This window comes from Octodon degus, unplaced genomic scaffold (genome assembly GCF_000260255.1).
Source record: "Octodon degus isolate 3935 unplaced genomic scaffold, OctDeg1.0 scaffold00186, whole genome shotgun sequence".
In the NCBI taxonomy this organism is placed as follows: domain Eukaryota; kingdom Metazoa; phylum Chordata; class Mammalia; order Rodentia; family Octodontidae; genus Octodon; species Octodon degus.
The window spans coordinates 3,428,434-3,450,491 of NW_004524762.1; the positions used below are offsets into that span (position 1 = coordinate 3,428,434).

At 34.7% G+C, this 22,058-nt stretch overlaps 1 protein-coding gene across 12 annotated transcripts in view; it reads left to right on the forward strand.

Moving 5' to 3' along the window:
- Positions 1-22,058, forward strand: part of Mbnl1 (muscleblind like splicing regulator 1) — a 174,576-nt gene that overhangs the window by 16,558 nt on the left and 135,960 nt on the right. For 3 of the 12 annotated variants that reach the window (XM_023704077.1, XM_004643937.2, XM_004643938.2), the window contains exons 1-2: positions 14,751-15,178; positions 15,373-16,356. The exons of 1 other annotated variant lie outside the window; for it this stretch is intronic. In XM_023704077.1, the coding sequence (XP_023559845.1) occupies positions 16,183-16,356 (174 nt within the window). In that variant the 5' untranslated portion in view covers positions 14,751-15,178; positions 15,373-16,182. Of the gene's footprint in view, positions 1-14,748; positions 15,179-15,372; positions 16,357-22,058 lie in introns of those variants that run through there. 8 more of the 12 variants (XM_023704081.1, XM_023704082.1, XM_023704080.1 and 5 more) reach the window with 5 other exon arrangements.

Genomic DNA, 22,058 nt, shown 5'->3' on the forward strand with positions numbered 1-22,058 from the left:
ATCTTTGATTAAGCAGCAAATTTGTTAAGAAATGGCTATTTCTCTTGGCTAGGCTATGTACACAAGGTGACCTACAAATAGCTAATATAATCAATACATTATTTAAATATACTGTATTTATTGATTGTATTTGAATTTAAGGAAAATAATTCTTTTTCTAGGAATGTACAGACTTCAAAAAGCACAATTAGACTAATAACATCTATCGTTGGGGCCTGGGAGTTAGCTCAGTAGAATAAGTGCTTGCCTGGCAAGCTCAAGGGCCTGAGTTCAATCCCCGGTTCTGGGGGGGGGGGGAATCATCTGTCGTTTTTCTCAAAGGAGACACTGGACTGGAGGTTGTAATTTTTGACATTGTGTTGTTTGACATTGACTTTTCATTTTCTTAACCAACTTAACAATTTATGAGTTCTCTGTGCCTGCAGGCAACTAATACAATGGAGAATAATTTTGGTAATTATGTCATTTCAAATGCTTTCATTGTTGTATTTTTTTTTTTTTTCTTGCACTTTGTTTGTTTAGCAGTACTAGGGATTGAACCTAGGGCCTTCACACTGAGCTACATTCTCAGCCCTGTTTTTGCCTCTAAATTGCTAAATTGCCAAGACTAGCTCAAAATCTTGATACTCTTGTGTCAGCCTTCCAGACTGCTGGGATTACAGGACAGCTCTATAATACCTGGACTTTTTGTAAGCTTTTAATAGCTGTCAAAATACCTATCAGAGTTGACATGGATTCCAAGTATTTCAGACAGTTATTCTCCTTCACTGCTCTTTAAATGCTATTTTAGTGGCTAATAGAAATCTGTTTTACCATGTACATTTTCACTTAGTGTGTATAAATTTTATACTTTCAAAACAGCATTTCGTTTTACCTATGTGCAAGAGTTCTGCTGACACATTTTAAATTTCTCTAATGAAAGTTCTGAAGAAAATATAGGATCCTGTGTTTGGAATACAGATAAATTAAAAAATCATGCTCAGAGACCTTCCTTAACACTTTATCCTCCAACCAGACACTGAATCTTTAGAACTCTGCTAAATTCAGAATTGATGAGCTGGCTGGCCAAGATGCTCAGCTGACTAAAGCACCTGCTTAGGCTGATGCGGGCCAGACTGGGATTCAATCCCCTGAGTGCCGCCCCCCCCCCCCCCGGGCCTTGAGACAGCGACTGAAACTGGGCATGAAATCCCAGGATCACTGTGAGTCTACGTAGTAAGACCCTGTAGACCTTGTACTAAGTATGTGAAAACAACAACAACAAAAAAAAACCTGATTAGCAGTTTTAATTATTAGCAATCATTGCGCCTAGGATAAACCTCATTGGCTATTTTACTGCCACTGTGCAAAGCTAGCAGTTTTAATTATGAAGAAAGTGATAGATATAATGTTGAATTTTCACATCTCTATAAGTATACATTATTTGTGTCCAGCTTAGTGGACGTGTAAGGACAAAGGCATCCCTCTTTCAGTTCTGTAAAGGGGACCATTTTTCTTCTTTAAAATCAGGGCTCCAGGCTTCTCCTCCGCGTGTGCACCTCTCAGAACAAACCTCAAATGATGAAGCTGTGGGCTGTCAGCCTAGCCCACACCTCACTCCTGTCCTTTCTGTTTCTTGCCTTCTATTGTGTTTATGACCAATGTCATTTCCACAGTTTGAGATTAAATTGCCCGCTTGTATTGTGGCAATGAAGTTTTACACTTGGAAGCAGGAGACTTGATTTTGAGTCCTGTTTCTTCCTTTAATCACCCAAGGGAGCTGTGATGACTAAGCCACTTACTCATGAGCCTTAGTTTATTTTTTTGACAAAGAGCATGATAAGAATTATAATGTCTCTTAGACTTGTTAAAAACAAATGACAGAATTAGGAAAATTGTGTATCAGTACATAAACTGTTTGTCATACTTGAAAAATAATAGAATCATTAGTTTTTGAGGAAAATCAGGTTTCTATATGTGGCTTTTTCAATAGAAACTATTTTCAAAATTGGGCAGATGATCACCTTGCCTGTTTGTTCTGAAGAACAACAAAAAGGCCAAAGGCTTGTTGTACAAGCTTCATTTCAAATTTATTTTGTAAAGAGTTACTACTTAGTGAAAGAGCTTACATGTTTTGTTTTATTCAAAATGCAGTGGTTCTTATTACAAGATTAAAGTATTATTTAAATCATTTTCCTTTTGTTAGTTTTAATAGAGGGTTTATTTGATTTTAATAAAAGGTTAGTTTTTGCATATATATGAGAGAAGTTATTAGGTCAGTTCCACTGTAAACATTTTTCTTTATTCCTTCATATGCCTACAAGCATACATTAGTTCTTATTTCACATTTTATCTACAATAACAATTGTTATGGACAATAACAATATTTTAGTGATTATATGGGTATTTTTAATTTTTTGTGTGATACAATTTTGCGATTATTAATTCTCCTAAACAAGAAGCAAGTGGCCAAAATACCATTTTCTAAGTCATTTATTTCAGCTGGGCATGGTGGCACATGGCTGTAATCCCAGTACTTTGGGAGCCTGAGGCAGGAGGATTGTAAGGTCAGAGCCTGCCTGTACAATTTGTTGACTTTGTGAGACTCTGATTTAAAATAAAACAAATTTTAAAAAGATTAGGATGTAGTTCAGTGTGAAGGCCCTGTGGGCTCAATCTCTAGTGCTGCAAGTAATAGTAGTGATGATAGTAAAGCATTTCATTTATGTGTATGTGTAATTATATATAATAATTTCAGGTATAAGTGATAAGAAAATTAGGAGTTCAAAGATTGTGATATGATTGCTTCTTTAATCTGTCCAGTGTATACTGGGGGTCTTTATAAAGTAAGTTTCTTTCATGTGCTACCTTGGGGTGAATTGTTGGGTAGGACTAAAACATGATTGAGACATGATGAGTAGTATTATAAAGTGCATGGTGTATCTGAGTGATACGAAGCACATGTATAAATTAAAATAAAAATAATAACTTTTCGTAACATTTTACAGGTGTGTTACTATTTTAAAGTAGTTGATAGAGTACAAGCAAAGTGCTTGTCACTAAATTTTAGAATAGCAGTCTTTTCAGAGAAGGTATTCCGAGTGTTCAGAAAATGACTAGATAGAAACATAGGAAACAGTCATTGGTTATAGGAATATTTGAGCTTTAGTTAATTATGACTGCCAAAATTATATGGGATTAAGAGTAACTTCTGGATTTTAGTGCAGATATGCACTCCTAATTTCCAGCCTCATTATAGGTTCCAGGAATGCCTGTTTTTAACAGTCAACCCTGACTGACTCAAATAGTGCAAGAATCTCTGGAATATCAGCATCTTGGAACTATTAAGTGTCACTGTTAATAAACTATTGGCTATTACTTGAGTTTATTACCTAGATACCGTTGTATTCTGATTTCTGTGGAAAGATAGTCCTAGCTCTGTAAGAGCATTTGATCCTGATGGAAATGCATGGAGCTTTAATCACTGTCTCATTAGAAAGGTGCAGTCCGTTGGTCTTGTTTCCTCATGTGTTACAGCTCTTCCAGAAGGCACGGAACTTATGTGGAACTATAATAACTACGAAGATTTTTTAAAAAATACATTTAGCAAAGGAATCTGATCTCAGGTTGCCATGTTATATTTAATGCATACATTTTTTCTAATAGTACAGAAACCTAAGAATAAAATCTTTTATCTCCTGTCTGAGAAACATGACTTTATACTCTCACAGAGCTTTAAAAAAAAGCTTTAACATAATTATTCTATTATTTATTAAATAATATTTAATAACAACTTATTTAATAATGGAGAATTTGAGGTGAGTAAAAGGTGGGAAGAGACAAATTTTATTCCAGAATTATAAAAGAGAATGTATACTTATCTTGTTTATTTTGAAAGTGTATGCTGCTTCAGAAAGACTCCCAGTGCCAGGTTCATAAATGATTTTAAGTAGAGCCACAACCTCGGAAAATTACCACATGGGAAAACATGAGTTTTCTACAGTTCTTTGGTGCTTTAGCCAGCTTGATACTGCTTTGTATTATTTATAGCAATTGTCAGAAACCATTTCCTTTAGTCAATTAACATCTGAGAAGGGAGGAGGCTAGTTGGGTGTTTTCAGGCTTTTATAGAAATAATGTGTGAGAAAGCATTCCTTTAATCATAAGAGACAGTACTGTAAGAGATTTTCCAAATATAATATGCATAAAGACACTTAACTACATATTTTGTTTCTATTAATATGAAAATAATATTAAACTATATATTATATATTTTGACATTTTGTTAACCCAAACCCTTATTCCAGCTTCTGTTATTTTCAGCTTGTTGTTTTGACAAATAATTTAGAAAAATATAAATATTGTAAATTGGTTCAGAAATGATTTATTTTGAAATAACAGGAGTTGAGAAATTGATGTCACAAATGTTTCTATTGATCAGCTACCGTATATGGGCTAATAGTTGAAAAGATTTTGCAAAAGACAAAGACAGACTTTTGAGTTTCATTTATGGAAAAAAGACTTTGTACCTTTTGCATGTGGCCCCAAAAGAGATTTACACTGTCAATTTAGGGAGAGGTTTATCTATCTATTTATTTATTTATTTAACCTACAGTATAGTTTTAACAAATACTGAAAAGCATATTATTCATTGTTGGAGTTCATACGTGAGTATACTTTATATGTTCAAAGGATTTACATTATTAAAACATTCAGATAGAGCATAGTTTTATATGTGAATCTGTGACAATTTTTCTTAAAAATATCGAAAAATGGCATTAACTTAGGTAACGACTAGTAATGGAATTGGCATATAATGGAAAAGATGTGGTTAAAAAAAGTAATTACATTGATGTATTTCTGTTGACAGAAAGATCATTAATATGTGTTTCAATTTTTATTTATATTGTAGAATGTTAACATAATTTGTTGTAATTAAACATCTTGGACCTAGTTAAACGTGTTAGTTAATATGGATCCTCCCCAAATAATTATTTAAAATAAGTACAAATAAGTACATTGAAGTGAAAATATGAGATATCAGTGCATGGTCTTTTTGTTTTTTGGTTTTTTTTGTATGTTAGGGAAAGGTCTACAGGGCATTCAGGGTCTCACTACTAGATCGGACTTGTAGTGATTTGCGAGTTTACAGCCTCCTAAGAGCTGGGATTACAGGTGTGCGCCACCATGCCCATTCTTAATTGTCATCTCAGCGCGTCCAGGGGACGGGGCCAGCACAGCAGACCCTGGAATCCTGGTGCCTTCTTGCAGGTGCTTTAATCCTCTGAGCTGTTTGGCCGACCCCAATGTGTGGTCTTTCTTTTGTAAAATATTGTACTCATTTAAACCAGGGAAAAATACCAGGACTTAAATTACTATTATAGAAGTGTTATTCCTATTTGGATGTGAGCATCTGTGACTCTGAGATTTTTTAAAAGAAAAGCCCCATTTAACTGATAATCTACTATTTTATTATTCTTTAGCATGAATTCAGTTGACACTGTTACAGGAGTAAGATTATGTATGAAGATGGTGTATGTGGTTCAGTGGCAAAGCACTCGTTCAGCTATACAGTTTAATCAAGATTGAGGAAAGGATAAGTGTGTTTGAGATTATTTGTTGAAAAGGTACTCTTTCAGGTCACATATATAAATCAATACAAATATCCATAGGATTGTAGTGTGTAGCATCTATGTGGCTTGAGCATCTATAAAGTTTGGGATAAGAAATTCATTTAGTAAAATAATACAGACTTTGTTGATTATTTGGAAAGGGGTGAATATCTGTATTATGTTACATTGTGAGAAGTCCACTGATTTACTATTTAATATGTGATCAGGTAATTCTCTACTATATTCATTCATAAATGATTTCATTTATTTTATTTTGGAGAGAAATTATTTTGGATGTTTTTATTTATAAATATGTATTTCATACTTTTCTCATAATAATTAATATTTAAGCAACATATTTGGGGTAACTTTGAGCAGAAACAAACTAGTAAGATTTTCTTGATTGAGTTTATTATGTTAGGTATTCATCAGACTTTTGGAAATTGAAGATTTCATCTGCTGAGGTGAAGTTTTGTAGTCAGGTTTAGGTGATAGTTTTGAGGGCAATTGCCACATTGAATTTTTAGAAATTCTGTAATACATGGCAACAGGGTAAGTCAAATCTTAATAGAGATTATATTTTGAATGAGTTTTGGATTATATCTGCTATTTCTTCATATGTGTAACATAACTTAATAACTTATCTCTATTATAACTTCTCAATTAATTGAATTTGATAAAAAGCAGGGTTAGGTTAATTTCGAGAAAATCATAGGACCACTGGCTGTGAAAATGATTTTTTCCTTGGGAAGAAAGTTAGAATGGGACAAAATGGCACAAGTACAGCAAATTACACTGATTAAGAGCATGCCCTGGGATTTTTTTTTTTTTCTTCTGTTCTTTCTTTGAACAATCTCATACATACTTTTGTATTGTCATAACTAAATCTTCTAGTAGTTCTCAATCAACTAAGGTCGTACTTTAAAATATTTCAGATAATGGTGTGACCAACTTAAGAAAAAAGGTAGAGAGATTCTGTGTCAGAGCTAGTAGTTCGGTCCTTAACTACTCACGGTTTACTTCACTTGAGTGAGGTTTATAATTGAAGTTCATGATTAGGGCATTGCTTTGTGAACAATAGTGTAGTTAGCAATTGTGCTTTTTCATGGTAGGCTCACACTGATAAATTCTGGCTGGTCCAGAGTACCATTCCTCCTGAAAACTGATAGGATGGTGAGATTTGATTTTTTATGATTTTATTCTTAGCAACATAGTTAACTTTGTAATCTGTGTTCTTGTTTCTGTTTCTGTTTTGAAATATTAAATGTTGTAGAAAGATCAAATATGACTACCTCAGGCTGCCAAGATAATGTCTTTATGAAACATGTGAATAAATAAAACACTAAAGGATTAGTGTTTTCTCCTGAAGAATGATAAAGTAACAATCATAGTTTTATCACATTTTTCTAACTTTGTGTATGATAGAGGAAAGTGCTTTACTGCCTGTTTGAGTAGCACCAGAAAAAATTGCAAACGTTCTTCTCTTTTGCTACAAATAAAGACTGGTTTTATCACGTATCTGCAGATAATCATTTAAATGTTTTAAATTTGCAAAGCCACACAAAATGTTTGAATTATTCTGTGGATTTAAAATAAATCTTTTATCCTAGTGTTGGGAAGGCCGAAAACAGGGGGATCACTACGAGTCTGAACTGTGTAGTGAGACCCTATACCAAATACATAAAGAAGAAAATTTTTAACCTCACAATCCAGGAAGTATTTAAATGTGGTTCTGTTTTTTTTTTTTTTTTTTTTTTTTTTTTGGCAGAACCGGAGATCGAACTCAGGCCCTTGCACTTGCCAGGGAAGCGCTTATTCCACTGAGCCATCTCCCCGGCCCCATAAATGTGGTTCTGTTTTAACTTCATTGCTTCATGCTGTTTTTCCAGTGCCATTTGATACCTTTTTTGGTTATAAAATTAACCTATCCATAGTGTTCATCTGTGTATGTAGAGCCTACACATTGTAACTTGTAGAATATTTTATAAACTAATATAGAGATACACTGAAAATTAGTCGTGTCATGAACTGCTTCTTCTGGGTGAAATGCTGTGTTGGGGCTAGTTTTAGAGGAATGGCGAGCTAGTTTAACAGTTGCTTTTATCATGGAGCTTTTCTTACTAGGATGATCATAAGCAAATAATTCATAAACACATAAAATGACTTGGATTTCTTTCATTGTACTAGTTAGTATTGTACTAGTTAGCTGCTGTTGGAAGGACAGTAATTTGATTAGTTTTGAAGGTGATTGGAAGTGCCTATAAGAATAACTATAGGAGGAATTAGAAGAAGGTGTATTTGATGCAAAACTGGTGACCTGGTGTTCATATCCACTTATCCAATGTGCTAACCATCAGCCAGTGATCTTAGTCTTTTTAAAAAATTTTTTTTCTCATTTTCCTTGATTTGGGAATGAACTCAAAGTTCACATTTAAATTAGTTTGTATAGAAGCTTTTTGCTTTATTTTTGTCATAATTACAGATATCATTTGCTATTTTAAGTAGACTTTAATTAGTTGCTTCTAGACATCCAACCTTTAACATTCATGTATCACCTAACCAATAATCCTTCTTTATCTAAGAATAGATCACATAGAAGTCAGATGTCTTGAAGGGATCAGAATTTTAAGAAAGTGGATATGCTTTTTGATCACTTATTTGAGTTAGTAAATACAGCCTTCCTTTCCTTGGTAGGAACAGCTTGTCTGAAATGTGTCTGACCAGCAGACTGCAGTCTGGGGGTCATTCCAGAGGATGTGTGATTGAAACTTACGTTTTTTTTTAAATCAAAGTTTCCAAAACTTCAATTATTTGCATACCACCTTTGTGATTTTTCCCATACATTTACTCAGTTTTATTCCTTAAATTTGTTTCGTTTACTTTGACTTCTAAGCTGTAATACCTTTGCAGTCACAGACTCAGTGAGGTGATTATTTAGCATTCTGGTGCATCTATTAAATTTATTTTGTTTATTCACCACCTGAAATTGTCATGGATATACCACTGGCAGTGTTCTTACTCCTCATTGAGAAATACTGATCTTGGCCTTTTTCTAAAAGAGGCTCCATTAACCCATTCACACCAGCTTTTCCCATATAAGAAATAACAGCTCTGTTATTCTGTTCATTACCTCAGTGAGCACAGAAATAGCTGCACAGCCTAGAAAATGTTCAGCTCTTTGTTTATATACTGCCGACTTTATTAGTGTTTAGGATAAACCAACCCTGAGTAAAATGTTGTGTGAGCAAACTCAGTTTGGTAACATACTGCTTGCTAATTGTGGACTTGTTGATATTTAGTGACCCAGAGGAAGAAGTTACGGTTTTGGGCAAGAGGCCCCAACTTGTCACCTCCAAACTTACTTGTTGAAGTTCCCCAGATCTTCCAGTTAGATTATAACTATTAGAGTAGATAAATACAACTCATAATAAAGACCAGATAATTACTTAGTTCCCTTCCTCAATGTCTATACTTGTCTTATCCTCAAAGTGTATAGAAAAAAAGTCTGCTGAATTCTCATTTAATTACTCTAGAAGTAACTGGATCCACCTTCCTATACTTGGCTTAGAAGAACTGGAATGATTAGTAAACATACATGACTAAGAATAACCTTGTTCATAGAAGCATTCCAGTTCTCAGAAGGAATTTTGTTTTCATAGTTTGTGTTCATTAATCTTCTACTGCAGAGTATATGTGGACTTTAAGTAGATATTTATATTAACTCCTCTCATGTATTACTTATTATTCAACTAATGTATATCCTCGGCTGAAGAATAATTGTTCATGATTCTCCATGATTTTCTTTTCCTTTTAAAAAAGTTTATTTGTGATATTTTTCTTGGATTTTCATTATCATTATCTCATTTTTTTTTCTTTTCCTTTTTTTCTGTTTTCCTTTGAGTGCCATCAGAAAAGAGTATTTGTGTGCCTTGTGACATCACTAAAAAAAAATTCACTCACATTTCTTATAGCACAATAAGCATGTTTGTAAAATATGTTACATCAGAGGAGGAACTGCATGAAATTTGGGATTTAGTCAGTGAGATAAAAAGGGCTTGTTTTAACAAGTCAAATTTTCACTGCAAAACTGTTAAATTCTTTAATCTTTTGTTATTGTTCTGAGAACTTTATTGTTTTAAAGAGAAAAGAAAGAAAAACGCACAAAACAATGATACAGACTTTCAGAACAAGAAAATAGGAAATTAACAATGGTATATTGTATATTGTTATCTTCAAAGTAGTTGCTCAGATTCCAAGAAATAGGCATGCAAAACTGAACAATGTTAAGTACAAACGATTCCTTTTAATGAATTAATATAAATTAGTGTAATTACATTAGCTATCTTGAATATTATGCATATTTTTTCTTTGCTTATTCCAGTTCTTTTAAGTCATTTCCCTTTCGCAGTGTCGATTATGCTTTTGGATATATTTGTTAATTTTCTTACACTAGGGGGACAATATGATATAAATTTACATGGGAGTGATTTATTTCACTTATGAGTATGGTCTCTAGTTGCATCCATTTACCTATAAAAGCCTTGAGTTTATCTTTCTTTATAGCTGGGTAGTACTCCATTATATGAAAATACCACATCTTTTTTATCCATTTGTCAGTTGATAGGCATTTGGGTTGTTTCCAAGCTTTCATTATTACAAATTGAGCTGCTATAAACATGGGTGCACATGTATTGCTGTGGTTTGATGTTTTCAGTTATTCTGAGAAGATACCCGGGAGAGTAGCTGTGTCAAATGGGGACCTCCAGTCCTAGTTTTTTGAGGAATCTCCACACTGATTTCCATAGTGGCTACACCAGTTTATACTTCCACCAACAGTGGAGAAGCATTCCTTTCCCCCCACAGAACCTCCAGCATTTGTTATTGGTTGATTTATTGATGATAGCCATTCTTTCTGGGATGTGATGGAATCTCAAGTGTTGCTTTAGTTTGCATTAGAGAACTTTACTATATATTAAAATATAAATTGCAGATTTACCTCAGAAAGTTTGTTATTAGTAAGTACTATATAGTAGAAATTTTCCTTCAATGATTATTTTAAGATAAAATTTATTCTTAGAGAAAATGCGCTTAAGAATTGTCACAGTCTGTACAATACCCCCACAATTAAACATCTTTTCTATCTGTAGAATTCATCTCTACCACTAGTTGAAGAAGTGAATTCACTATTAGTGCAAATCCTATGAAATCTTTTTTTTTTTTTTTTTTTTTTGGCAGAACCAGGGATTGAATTTAGGCCCTGCGCTTGCCAGGGAAGTGCTTATTCTACTGAGCCATCTCCCTGGCCCAATCCTATGAAATCTTAATTTACTAAAAAAGTTATAGAGATCTTTGATCTTTCTTGAAATTCTTTGGAAATAAAGAAAAAGAATGTAAGATCTGATTTCATAAATTGAGACACATTAATATATATGATATCTGAATTTTTAACCCAAAGTGCCTTGTATAGCTGAGACCCCTATCAGTAGATCAGGCTAGATTATTTACACATTTATTTGTCCATTTTAATTACTGAGTGTCTGTGCTTAGCTAATATTAAGTATTTTATCATCTATACATATAATCTTCACAATTGAATAATTTGTTAACATACCAACATATGTTGGTAGTTCTTTCACTAACACTTTTGAAGTAGGTAGAATTGCTCTGCTACAGAAAATAAGATTCCAAACACTAATTTGTGAGGATTTTAATATTTAATAAAGTATATTTTGTATTTGAATGGCAGCCTCAAATAGCTTGTAGTGTGGTAGGGAGAAAATAATACACTTAGTATTATTTTTATTTTATTTAGATATAATTATCAAGTAATACACACATTTCTTTTTTTTAAATGTTATTTAATTTTTTTATTTTAAAGAGATGACTAAATAAAATGATACAAAATTTCAAAACAAGATGATAGGAAATCTACAGTGGTCATTATTTGCATATTGTTATCTTTAAAGTATTGCTCAGATTACAAGATGTAGGCTTATAAATCAAACAATATAAGCACCTAACTGTTCCTTTCAATGAACTGACAGAAATTAGTACTACAATTATCTTAGCTATCATATATATAATATATATATAATATATCTAAAATATTTCCTTCCTTACAAGTGTGATCTTTAGTTGCATTCATTTACTTATAAAATGTTCAAGTGTTTAAAAAAATCAGGCTCAAAGAAAACCACTGTCAGCATGAAATAATTTTAGTGATGAGTATATAATAATGGAGTGTTAAAGTTCCTTGATGAATAGCTTGACACACATTTCTAATTGTACCAATTTCCTTCCTCATATGGTCTCAAGTTTAAATATTGCCTTTGGTTGGGAACACATCCTTGCATTTATGTTTATTCCTATTATTATGAACATAGTTTATTCATTTGCCAAACATTTAAAGAAGGTTATGTTCCAAGATCTGGGCATGGGATGTTGGGGTGTACCGTGCTGTCAGGGAGTTTATAATCTTAGAGAAGGAAGAAGAAATTTACTCCTTACAGAGGAGTAAATAATCTCTGGATATGGAAGATATTCTGATATAGATTAATGTTTAGCATAGTTGGGCCAGCCTTACAGATAAGGTAATGCCTGCACAACAACTTATTTAAGTTATTTAAAAAGGGATTTGCCAAGTGGCAGGGGTGAGGAATCATGATATATGCCAGGAGTGTTCAGTTGTTTGTCTCTGTGAGGATACAAGCAGTGCAGCATAGGTAAAAGCCACAGGAGAATGTGTGGGCACATGTAAGGGGAAGGGTTCCAGTGGGGAGTGGCAGAAGGACAAGGAGTAAATGTAGTCTTTAGATTTGACTTTTATGAAACCGTTGTCAACCTCACTGAGCAGTAAAGAGATAGGTTCAGAAGCCAACGTGATAGGATTCACAAGTAAATGGGAGAGGGAAAATCAGAGGAGTAGCACATGTATATGGACTTAATCGAGGTCCGCAGAGTAAAGCATTGCGTAGAGAAGGATTATTGCCAGGACAGCGTCCCTTTCCTCCTGCCATGCCACCCCCTCCACTTTGGAGTTACTTCAATGTAAAGACTGAGAAAAAGAACTACGGAAAGACAGGGAGATGCATGTATGGAAAGAGTGAAAAAGAAAAGCAACCTTAGGAAGGAGCCAGTTAAGGTAGAAGCTGTAGAAGCTTAACCAAGGGCAGCAGAGGGGAGGACTTATAGGACTGAGTAGAAAGACAGAGATAAAGGTGGATGATCAGGAAGATCAGAGAAAATTCATTCCCATGCACTGTGGTTTTGTTTGTGAAGTATTGTGACTTAAGATTCTCTACTGTAGAGAGTCAGAAAAGCATGGAGACCAAAGAACTTGGGAATGGGAGCTAGAAAAGTTGCTGTGTGGGATGAGAGAGGAAGCTGCCCGAGGCCAGGGGGAGAATCCGAGACAGTTGGACACAAAATGACCTTGGGGCACTAGTAATGTATAGAAGCAGAGATCTGTGTGTCTCTGTGTTTTCAAATGTGTTACCGTATTACAACCATAATGTGTTTATATGTTTGAAAAAAAAAAAAAAAATATATATATATATATATATATATATATACACACACACTTTTCAGCCCCAGAAATAACCCAACTCCTCCTGGGATAGTAACTGAAAATTTAATGTAATGAATGTTCTAGAGCTCTATTTCTCTATCAGTTGCGAGGCACTGAGGTTGCTGATAAGTAGTATTATTTCCACTCTTGGGAATAGTTAGGCTAGTGAATGAAAGCTAGAAGGAAATAATGTGCTGTATAGGGAACAGGGTACAAGGTAATTCAGAGATAGCAGTATTTATATGTAATTGGATGGAAATGGAGAAAATGGATCTGGAAAGTTTCTTGGAGGATGTGGTGTTTTACCTTGCTTTAAAGGAGGTGAACTATTGAGATTTTGGAGAGAAGACTAAGCCATGAAATCATTGAGAAAATTCTGAATGCAGAAAAAGTTCAGAAAGGTTAGAAGCAAAGTTTGAGTCTGATTGACTTTGTTTTTGTGGAACCAAACGTTAGCACCTGAAAACAATTTTGAAAACAAACATTTCTTGAACTCTTGGATGAGCTGGTTCTTTTAATCTCTGTCAAAAGTTGTAATCTTAACTATAATGGCTTCCAAATAGTTTTTTAAATTCATGCTATGAATTATATAGTATTGGTGCATCCCTAAATCTCGGCACTCTAGGAGACTGACTCTAGCCTGTGTAACTTAATGAAACACTGTTTTAACATAAAATACTACTACTACTACTACTACTACTACTACTAATAATAATAATGATAAAAAGGGGCTGGGGAAGTGCTCAGTGTGAAGACCCTGATTTCATTCCTTATTATCACAAAACGAAATAAAACGTGCAAACAAAATAAAAACACCCAGAGAACGATAGTCTTAGAAAAAATAAAGTATTATTCCTCATGGTTTTAATATATATTCATATTTTACACTCCAATTTGGGCCTATGAAGAAGTAATTAATCAAACTGTATTATACAGTGTTTTTGTCTTTTTAGAATGTAAAACTCAGTTTCTAAAGCCTCATCTCTTTCTTTAGCAACATTCAAAAGGAATAAAATAAAGTATCATTTTTTTCCCAGCTAGTAAAAATTTTCTGAAGGTTTTCCGTTCTGATTAAAGGAGAAAATAAGTTGTTTAATATAAAAATACTGTCCTCTGAGGAGTAAGCAGTCTTACCATGCTGAGTTAATGATCACCAGGCAGTTGGTTGTCCCTCAGCCCCTGCCTTTCAGCGTCATTTGGAATTGAACTTCCGAAGTACACCACACTGGCTGAATCACATTGCTCACTTAATATTTAATGTTTCTGTGATGGAATCACTTTCTCCCATGAGGTTGACTTCAGATTTACCAGACACACTGACAACACAGCACTCCTTATTTTCCCCACATGACCTAAGCTTCTGCTTTAAAAATGTTGGAATAAAGGATGCTTTTGTTCATATCTCGCCTGCCTGTGATATATTGACAAAGTGTCTGCCGGCTGAATGGAATAGTTTTACAGTGTGAGTGCTGCTTTCAGTGGAGGGGCAGGACTTGCGCTTTAGAAGGAAGTGAATTGGATAGGTCAGGAGAATGTACCATTTGTAAACACCCCTTTCCTTTTTTATTCACGTGTCAGGACAGCAGGAGCAGGCTGTTCAGTGCCGATCCCTGCTCTGAGCCTGAGGAAAAGCAGCTTGGAAGTCAGCTGTAATTTTTAAACCTTGCATTTTATTCCCTGGTAATGATCTTCAAGTGCTTTGACTTGTGTTAGGAGCTATTTTGAAACTAACTTGGTTTAGTCCACTAACTGCATGTTGGGTAAATTCAAAACCCACATGCTCGTCCTCTTGCAGTGGAATAAGTCACATCTGATGGACATTTTCTGTGCTTATAGCATAGTAATGAACGTCTGACAGGCACGACCTTTCATAAGACAACCCACACCATTGGCTTTCTGCCCAGAATATTGCTACAACACTATCTGTGATTGGTTATCTCTTTATCATGCATTGCTCCACAAGGGGAAACGACCCCCTTTTTAAATAAATCTACAATGGCTGGCTGCAATATGTCTCACTGTAAGTATTTTTTTGTGTGTCTGTGTGGAAGAGAGAGAGAGAGAGAGAGAGAGAGAGAGAGAGAGAGAGAGAGAGAGAGAAAGTGGCTGATTTTGAATATTGCTTAGTCTGGTATCACATGGCAAGGTTGTGATACTGTAGGACATCAGTGAAGTGCTACTTAGTAAATCTTAACCTATCTCTTTTCTCTACAGGTTGGTACTAAGAAGTGCCTTTCCTGACGTCTCTGCTGCTTGGAACCGCTTCTAGAGCAGTCTCTGCTTTTGCCTTGCTTGCTGCCAGCTAGACTGTGACGACAGCACATCCACCCTCCACCTCTAGCCCAGACACCCTCATTTCTACTTATAATCAAGAGAAAAGCTCTAAGTATCTGGCATTGCCCTAGGCTGCTTTAGTTTTAAAAGAAAAGTTTGCTGAAAAAGTAAGATATCTTCTGCCAGGAAATCAAAGAGGAAAACAAAATCATTTTCTCGATTTTGCTCTAAACTGCTGCATCTGTCTATGCCAAACTAATCAATACCGATTGCACCACCAAACTCCATTGCAAATTCAGCTGTGAGGAGATTCCCTTTCAGACAACTTTGCTGAAAGCAGCTTGGAAATTCGGTGTCAGAGGGTCTGCCACGTTTTCATGCTTGCATTTTGGGCTCCAAATTGGCACTGGGAAGGGGTTACTGAAAGCACAAGGCTGATTCCAGGCCCTACTTTTAAACATTCATCTACTTATAATTCTAGTATTTCTCTCAAAACCAAAAGTTCTTTGAATTAACAGTTTCATGCTGTGAATTTCTAGTGGGAGATCTTTTCCTTGATATTGACAATACAATTTTCCATGTACTTTTAAAAGCAGGGAGTTAGGGGAAAAGTATTTTGGAGGGGACATTTTCATTATTTTACAGTTTTATCAGTTTATCTTTTTTTTGTTTTGGTTGTTGTTGCTGTTTTTTTCGGGGTTGGGTTTGTTGGTTTCACTGAAAGATTTTAACTACCTGTAAAATCTAAACATGGCTGTTAATGTCACACCAATTCGGGACACAAAATGGCTAACACTGGAAGTATGTAGAGAGTTCCAAAGGGGGACTTGCTCACGGCCAGACACGGAATGTAAATTTGCACATCCTTCGAAAAGCTGCCAAGTTGAAAATGGACGAGTAATCGCCTGCTTTGATTCATTGAAAGTGAGTAAATATTATATTATTTTAAGGATCTGCATAATTGAATAAAGGTGACGTGAACATCAGTCCTCTGAGTTTGGAATTATGGATTGCTTTGTTAGTAGTTCAGTTATATGGTGCTTTTTTATTGATATTGGGCTGGAGAACATCGCGGCTTATGACAGAACCAAGTCTAGCCAAAGTTTGATGTGAATAACTTATTCCTTTAATGACTTCATAACTTTTTTTCTAGAGCAGATACTATTGACATAATTGTAATTTTTACTTAGTAATAGCAAAGTAGGTGTCAGCCTGGGGAGTAGTAAATGTAGATATGTGTATATTTAGCATGTGTATATATTATATTAGAAGGCCATGACAGTAGTAGCTAAGTGAAGATGATTTTTGTTTTTGTTTTTTGGTAAGGGTGCTGTATTGTTAAAAGAGAACAGCAAAAAAATCGTACAAATTTTACTCTTAATATTTTGACATTTTGGATTTTTTTATTTTATGGGCATATTTAATAAGAGCAGAAGCTGTGCATTTGTGAAATATATAAATCAAATTGAAATCTCAGACTGCTGCTATAGTACCTTATTTGGAGCAAAAACTTTGTTCAATGTGAATTTTACAAAGAAGTAGAACCTCATCACACTGCTATTATTTGTTGGATGTTTCATCTTTAGAAATTATAGTGTGAAATAAGAAGTTTATTTTCTGTTAGACTGTGATTAGTTTTTAATTTTAGCAGTATCAGCTAGAAATATTAAAAATTAGCTTTGTGGGCACTGTAACTAGAAGATTTACTTTAGTATTTTTTGACATTCAAGAATGTCATTGGTTGATCTTGTAATGCAGGTATCAGGTTTGAAATTAGGTGTTTTAAAAGATACTTTATGTGCCTTTACTCTAACATGCAAGGTCAAGAGTAGAAATGTGGCCTGGGTACTCTAAACCTACTTGGTTTAATTAAATTACTTCTGGATACCAATGCCTCAGGATAGTTCTCTGAAACTATAAGGAATAATCACTATCACATCTGTATACAGATACACAGTGAAAAGTGAAAGTCTTAAGAGACCATCTTGTTTTTTAAAATACTAATAAGGTATAATAATGCTTTTGAAAATAACATCATGGTGAGATATGAATTAACTGTTTCAGTTGATTGCTTTTTGATATACTTAGGACTGCTTACTTTGCTGAATTAAAGTTTTTGCCAAACACTCCAAGGATATCATTGTCAAAGTAGAATAAAATGATTAGCAACAAGAAAAATATCTTAAAACGTTAGATTGTTCTTACTGTGATAGTCCCAGAGACCACTGAGCAGGAGCTATACGTCAGCAGTGGACCTTCCTCTATCCTCTGAAAGGCACTGATGAAGGGCACGGTGGTTGTGCCTGTGAGTATGTATGCTTCAGTTTGTGCTGACTGAATTCCAGTGTAATTTGACTGGGACCCTTAATATGAGGGGCAAAGTGCTAATTGCTCTTGTCAGTAACCAGCTGTGTCTATAAGCAACCCTGTTTTGATCCAATTACTAGTAAATATAATTTTTAGTCTCATAGACAATTAATGGTACCCTTATAGCTGGAAAACGTTTATAGCCGAGACCCTGAGGAGCTTAACAGAAGACCTGCCTCCATGGCATTTGAAAACATTGTGAAACTAATATTCAGTTACTATTTTTCCATCTCAAAATATTTTTTTAGTTGCTGCTCACTTGTGGCCGCAGAACAGTTCCCCTTTGAGTAAAGCACTGCTATTGCTTAATGACATGCTATGTGGTTAAGATTCAACTGCCGCATTGAGGACTTTTTTTAAACAACTATTTCAAGATTTCAAATTTATTTATAAAATGAATCATTATAGCTACTAATTAGTGTAAACTATGTCTTAAGACTGAATTTCCTTATGTGTAAAGCCATGATAAAATATTTTAGATTTTAAAAAATAGGTGCAATATGTTTTGTAATGTTGGAGCTTTATACCCAGTAAAATAATTTCTGAAATGTTAGTGAAATAACATGTTAAGAATTAATTAAAAGCAGTTTGGAATATACAATTTCAGAAGTCATGTTTTAAAAAAATATGACTTATGTGATTTTGCAGTATTTAGAAGTCTACAGTTTATATAGTAGTCTTTCTGTATTAGATTTTGGGGTATTAATAGATCAAAAACAGATTTTAAAACAGTTAAAGCAACTGTCTGACTCATGCTTAAAGTTCTGAAATTTGGGAGCATTGTGAGAGTTCCGTGCCAGTAACCGCTAGATCACTTGCGTTGTCTCCGAAAGTAAGCGGAAGGAATTTAGAAAACTTCTAATATCCTGGCTTCTTTGCTAAAATGTGCTGTATGTATTACTGAAATCTGTAGTCCAGCCTTTTTTGAGTTCTTCAGCCATGAGATGGAGGTAGCCTGTGTAATCTGCTATTTTTAGAAAGTTAGGAAAGCAAACCAAATACTCTCTGAGAGGACCCTGTGAAATGGCTGTACCCTTCAGCTGTGCTGCTTCAGACTTTGGCCAGGCTCCCAGGTGACTTACGTTTACAGCTGACTTCTGGTTACAAGAGGAAAATTTGTTTCATTAAGGAAGCACAAGAAGAATGGTTCAAGAAAGCATTTATATAAGACACATAAATTGTGTGCTTACTAAAGATAATTGGAAGAAAATATAGCTGGTCATACTTCCTTTGAAATCTGGTGATTTTTAGATTTTTCAGACTTATACTAGTTTAAATATACTACAGGGGAGTGTAGAATTCTTTAAATGTGTTGCTAACTAAAATGAGGATACATGGCAGTGAGGGGTCTATATATTATAGTATGGATACAGAATTCGATTAGTGGGAAAAGCTGTAATGGATCTAGTATAGTGGTATATACAAATTAATATTTTAAGCACTTAATTTTTCTCATTTAATTTTATATTTTCAGTTTTACTTCACAGTAGTTTATATTCCATGGAGATTTTTTAAAAAAATGTATTTAGTATGTAGTCTATAGGGTCTCCCTATGTAGATTGGACTTGTAGTGATTCTCTGGTTTTCAGCCTCCCAAGAGCTGGGATTATAGGCATGTGCCAGCACGCCCAGTCTCAATCAGCATTTCAGCACACCCTGGGGGCAGGACCTGCACGGCAAGGTGGGGACTGAACCCCGGTCACTGCACTCTGACTAAGCAGGTGCTTTAGCTTGTTGAGCTATCTGGCCAGCCCTCCACTGAGATTTCATGTACTTGCAAACTGTACATTTGGGTGTGTTAGTTAACTTTAGAAATCTATAACATTTGTAAAGGTGTATTGTTGATGAAAAGGATTTTTTCCTCTATGGCTTATAAAGGTTATCAAAAAAAGAAAAAAATTAAAATACTAGCACTACATGCTACCATTATAATGATATTTCAGAATTGATTCTGTAATAGTTTTAATGACAAGATACCTATTTTCTTTAGTCACGACCTCTCAGTTTCACAATTTAGTTTATATATAGAGTCTTAAAAAATGTATTTTAATTTAGAACAACTCAACTTACTTTTTTTTTTTTTTTTTTTTGTGGTACTAGGGATTGAACTCAGGACCTTGCGCTTGCCAGACAGGTGCTTAGTATACTGAGCTATCTCCCCGGCCCTCAACTTTCATTTCGCTGTTGTATATAAATATATTTGTGGTTATAAATACATATATATATATATATATATATGTGTGTGTGTGTATATTACCATGAATGACATTTTTCACTGAAATATCAGAGATTTAATTATACTGCAAAGTGGCATGCACTGAAGGGATGGAGTTAATGCTTTTATAGTGCTACTGAAGACTTAGCAAAATGTCTAAAGTCTGCAGATCTAGTATTAGCGAGTTCACAGATATACATGGTAAACAAGCAACTAAAAGGCTCAGGAAGGTAAAGCAAGTCTCTGGATGCTCACATATGAACTGAATATATGAAAGTGAGGTAGTGGTCACAGAAGTGTTCATAATTGCATTTTAGAGTATCTCCTATCATTAGCATGGATGTCTTCAACCCAGAAATTGACTCTGTTGCTGCTGTTCTTTATAGACCACTAGTGAATATTTTTTTTAAATGTGTTTGGTATAGGGTCTCACTATGTAGCTCAGACTTGTAGTGATCCTCCTGTTTCCTGTTTTCAGCCTCCCTAGCTCTGGGATTACAGGCATGCACTACCAAGCCTGGTTTCAGCAGCTCAGCGAGTCTGGGGTATGGCTGGAGTGGCATGTGGGGCTGTTGATCGAACCCGGGTCCCTGTGCTTGCCTGAGCAGGTGCTTAATACATTGACCTATCTTGTCGGCCCTATTAATCAGGTATTTAAAATGTGTATAACTCATAAATCATGGAAAAATATATGCTGCAAATTCAGATAAATCATCCAATTTTTTTTTTTTTTGCATTTTTAGGGAAGGGCCTACAGGATGTTCAGGATCTCACAACTAGATCTCACTCATAATGATCCTCCTGTTTATAGCCTCCCAAGTGGTGGGATTATAGGCATGGGCCACCATGCCCAGTCTCAATTACTATCTCAGCGTGCCCCCGGGGTGGGGCCAGCACAGCAGGCCCGCGGATCAAACCCCCGGCCCCTGCGCCTGCTTTCAGATGCTTTAATCCACTGCGCTATTTGGCTGCCCCTAAATCATCCAATTTTGAATTAATATTTCATCCTAGTAGTTTCCTAATTGGAATGCCTTTCAGTAAGAATTTCATTTTTGTCTTTTGTTTGTTTGGTTTTGCTAATGGAACTTTTTAGGATTTTTAAGTCTTGGTTGATTATAGCATATTTAAATGTAACTGTACATATATGTATTCAACATGCTTTTCAGTGAAAAATTGACATAGGAATTCCTCCTCATTTTCCCCTAGTATCTTTGAAGGTGAGTTTTGTATAAGGAATAAGTTATGTATCAGCGTGTTTGATATCTTAGTATAAATTATATTCTTGAAGTACATACTTCACAACGAATTTTTCTTTAATGAAGTTTTCAAAGGCTGCACCTGCTTTGGTAATGCTAATGACTGTATTCAGGTGCCTGTGTTCTGTCAGAAAACCTTTTAAAAAAGATATTTAAGTGAATAAAAGGTTTTTGAATGATTAAAACACTTTTAAGACATAGTTTGCATCAAACTATTTAAAGCACTAAGACTAGTCATTTTGTTTCCTTTCCTAAGATTTTAATAAACTCATTGTATTTTCTTTTTCTCATCCAACCTTGCTCCTTTTTCTCATCAGACTTTGCTTTACTAAAAACCGAATCTAATGCAATATGATACTTAAACATTAGGTTCAAAGTTTAGCTATATCTCAGACATGTAAGGCTACTGAAAATTCCTGTTCCATTCAAAAGGCTCACAGCAATTTCATGCCTAAGGTTATTACTTAACAGTCCATTCACTACAGGATAAATCTCCTGTTAGAGAATGTGTGACATATACCCACTTCATGTAAGAAGTGAGACATTTAATGTTTATCAGACCTAACGTAGACACCTAGGGACCTAGTTTGGGAAGCTTATCCTGTCATTTTCCTTGCCAAGGATAAGGAGAGGATTTCATCTATCAGTGTCGCTAATCCATTACTTTTCATGCTGAGCAATAGCTCTGCTTTCCCACAGACTTAGACAAAGCTTCTTATTTTGTTACAAAGACATTCTACTGAAGAAAATTTTAGACTTAAAAAAAAAAAAAAAGAACCTAGCAGAAG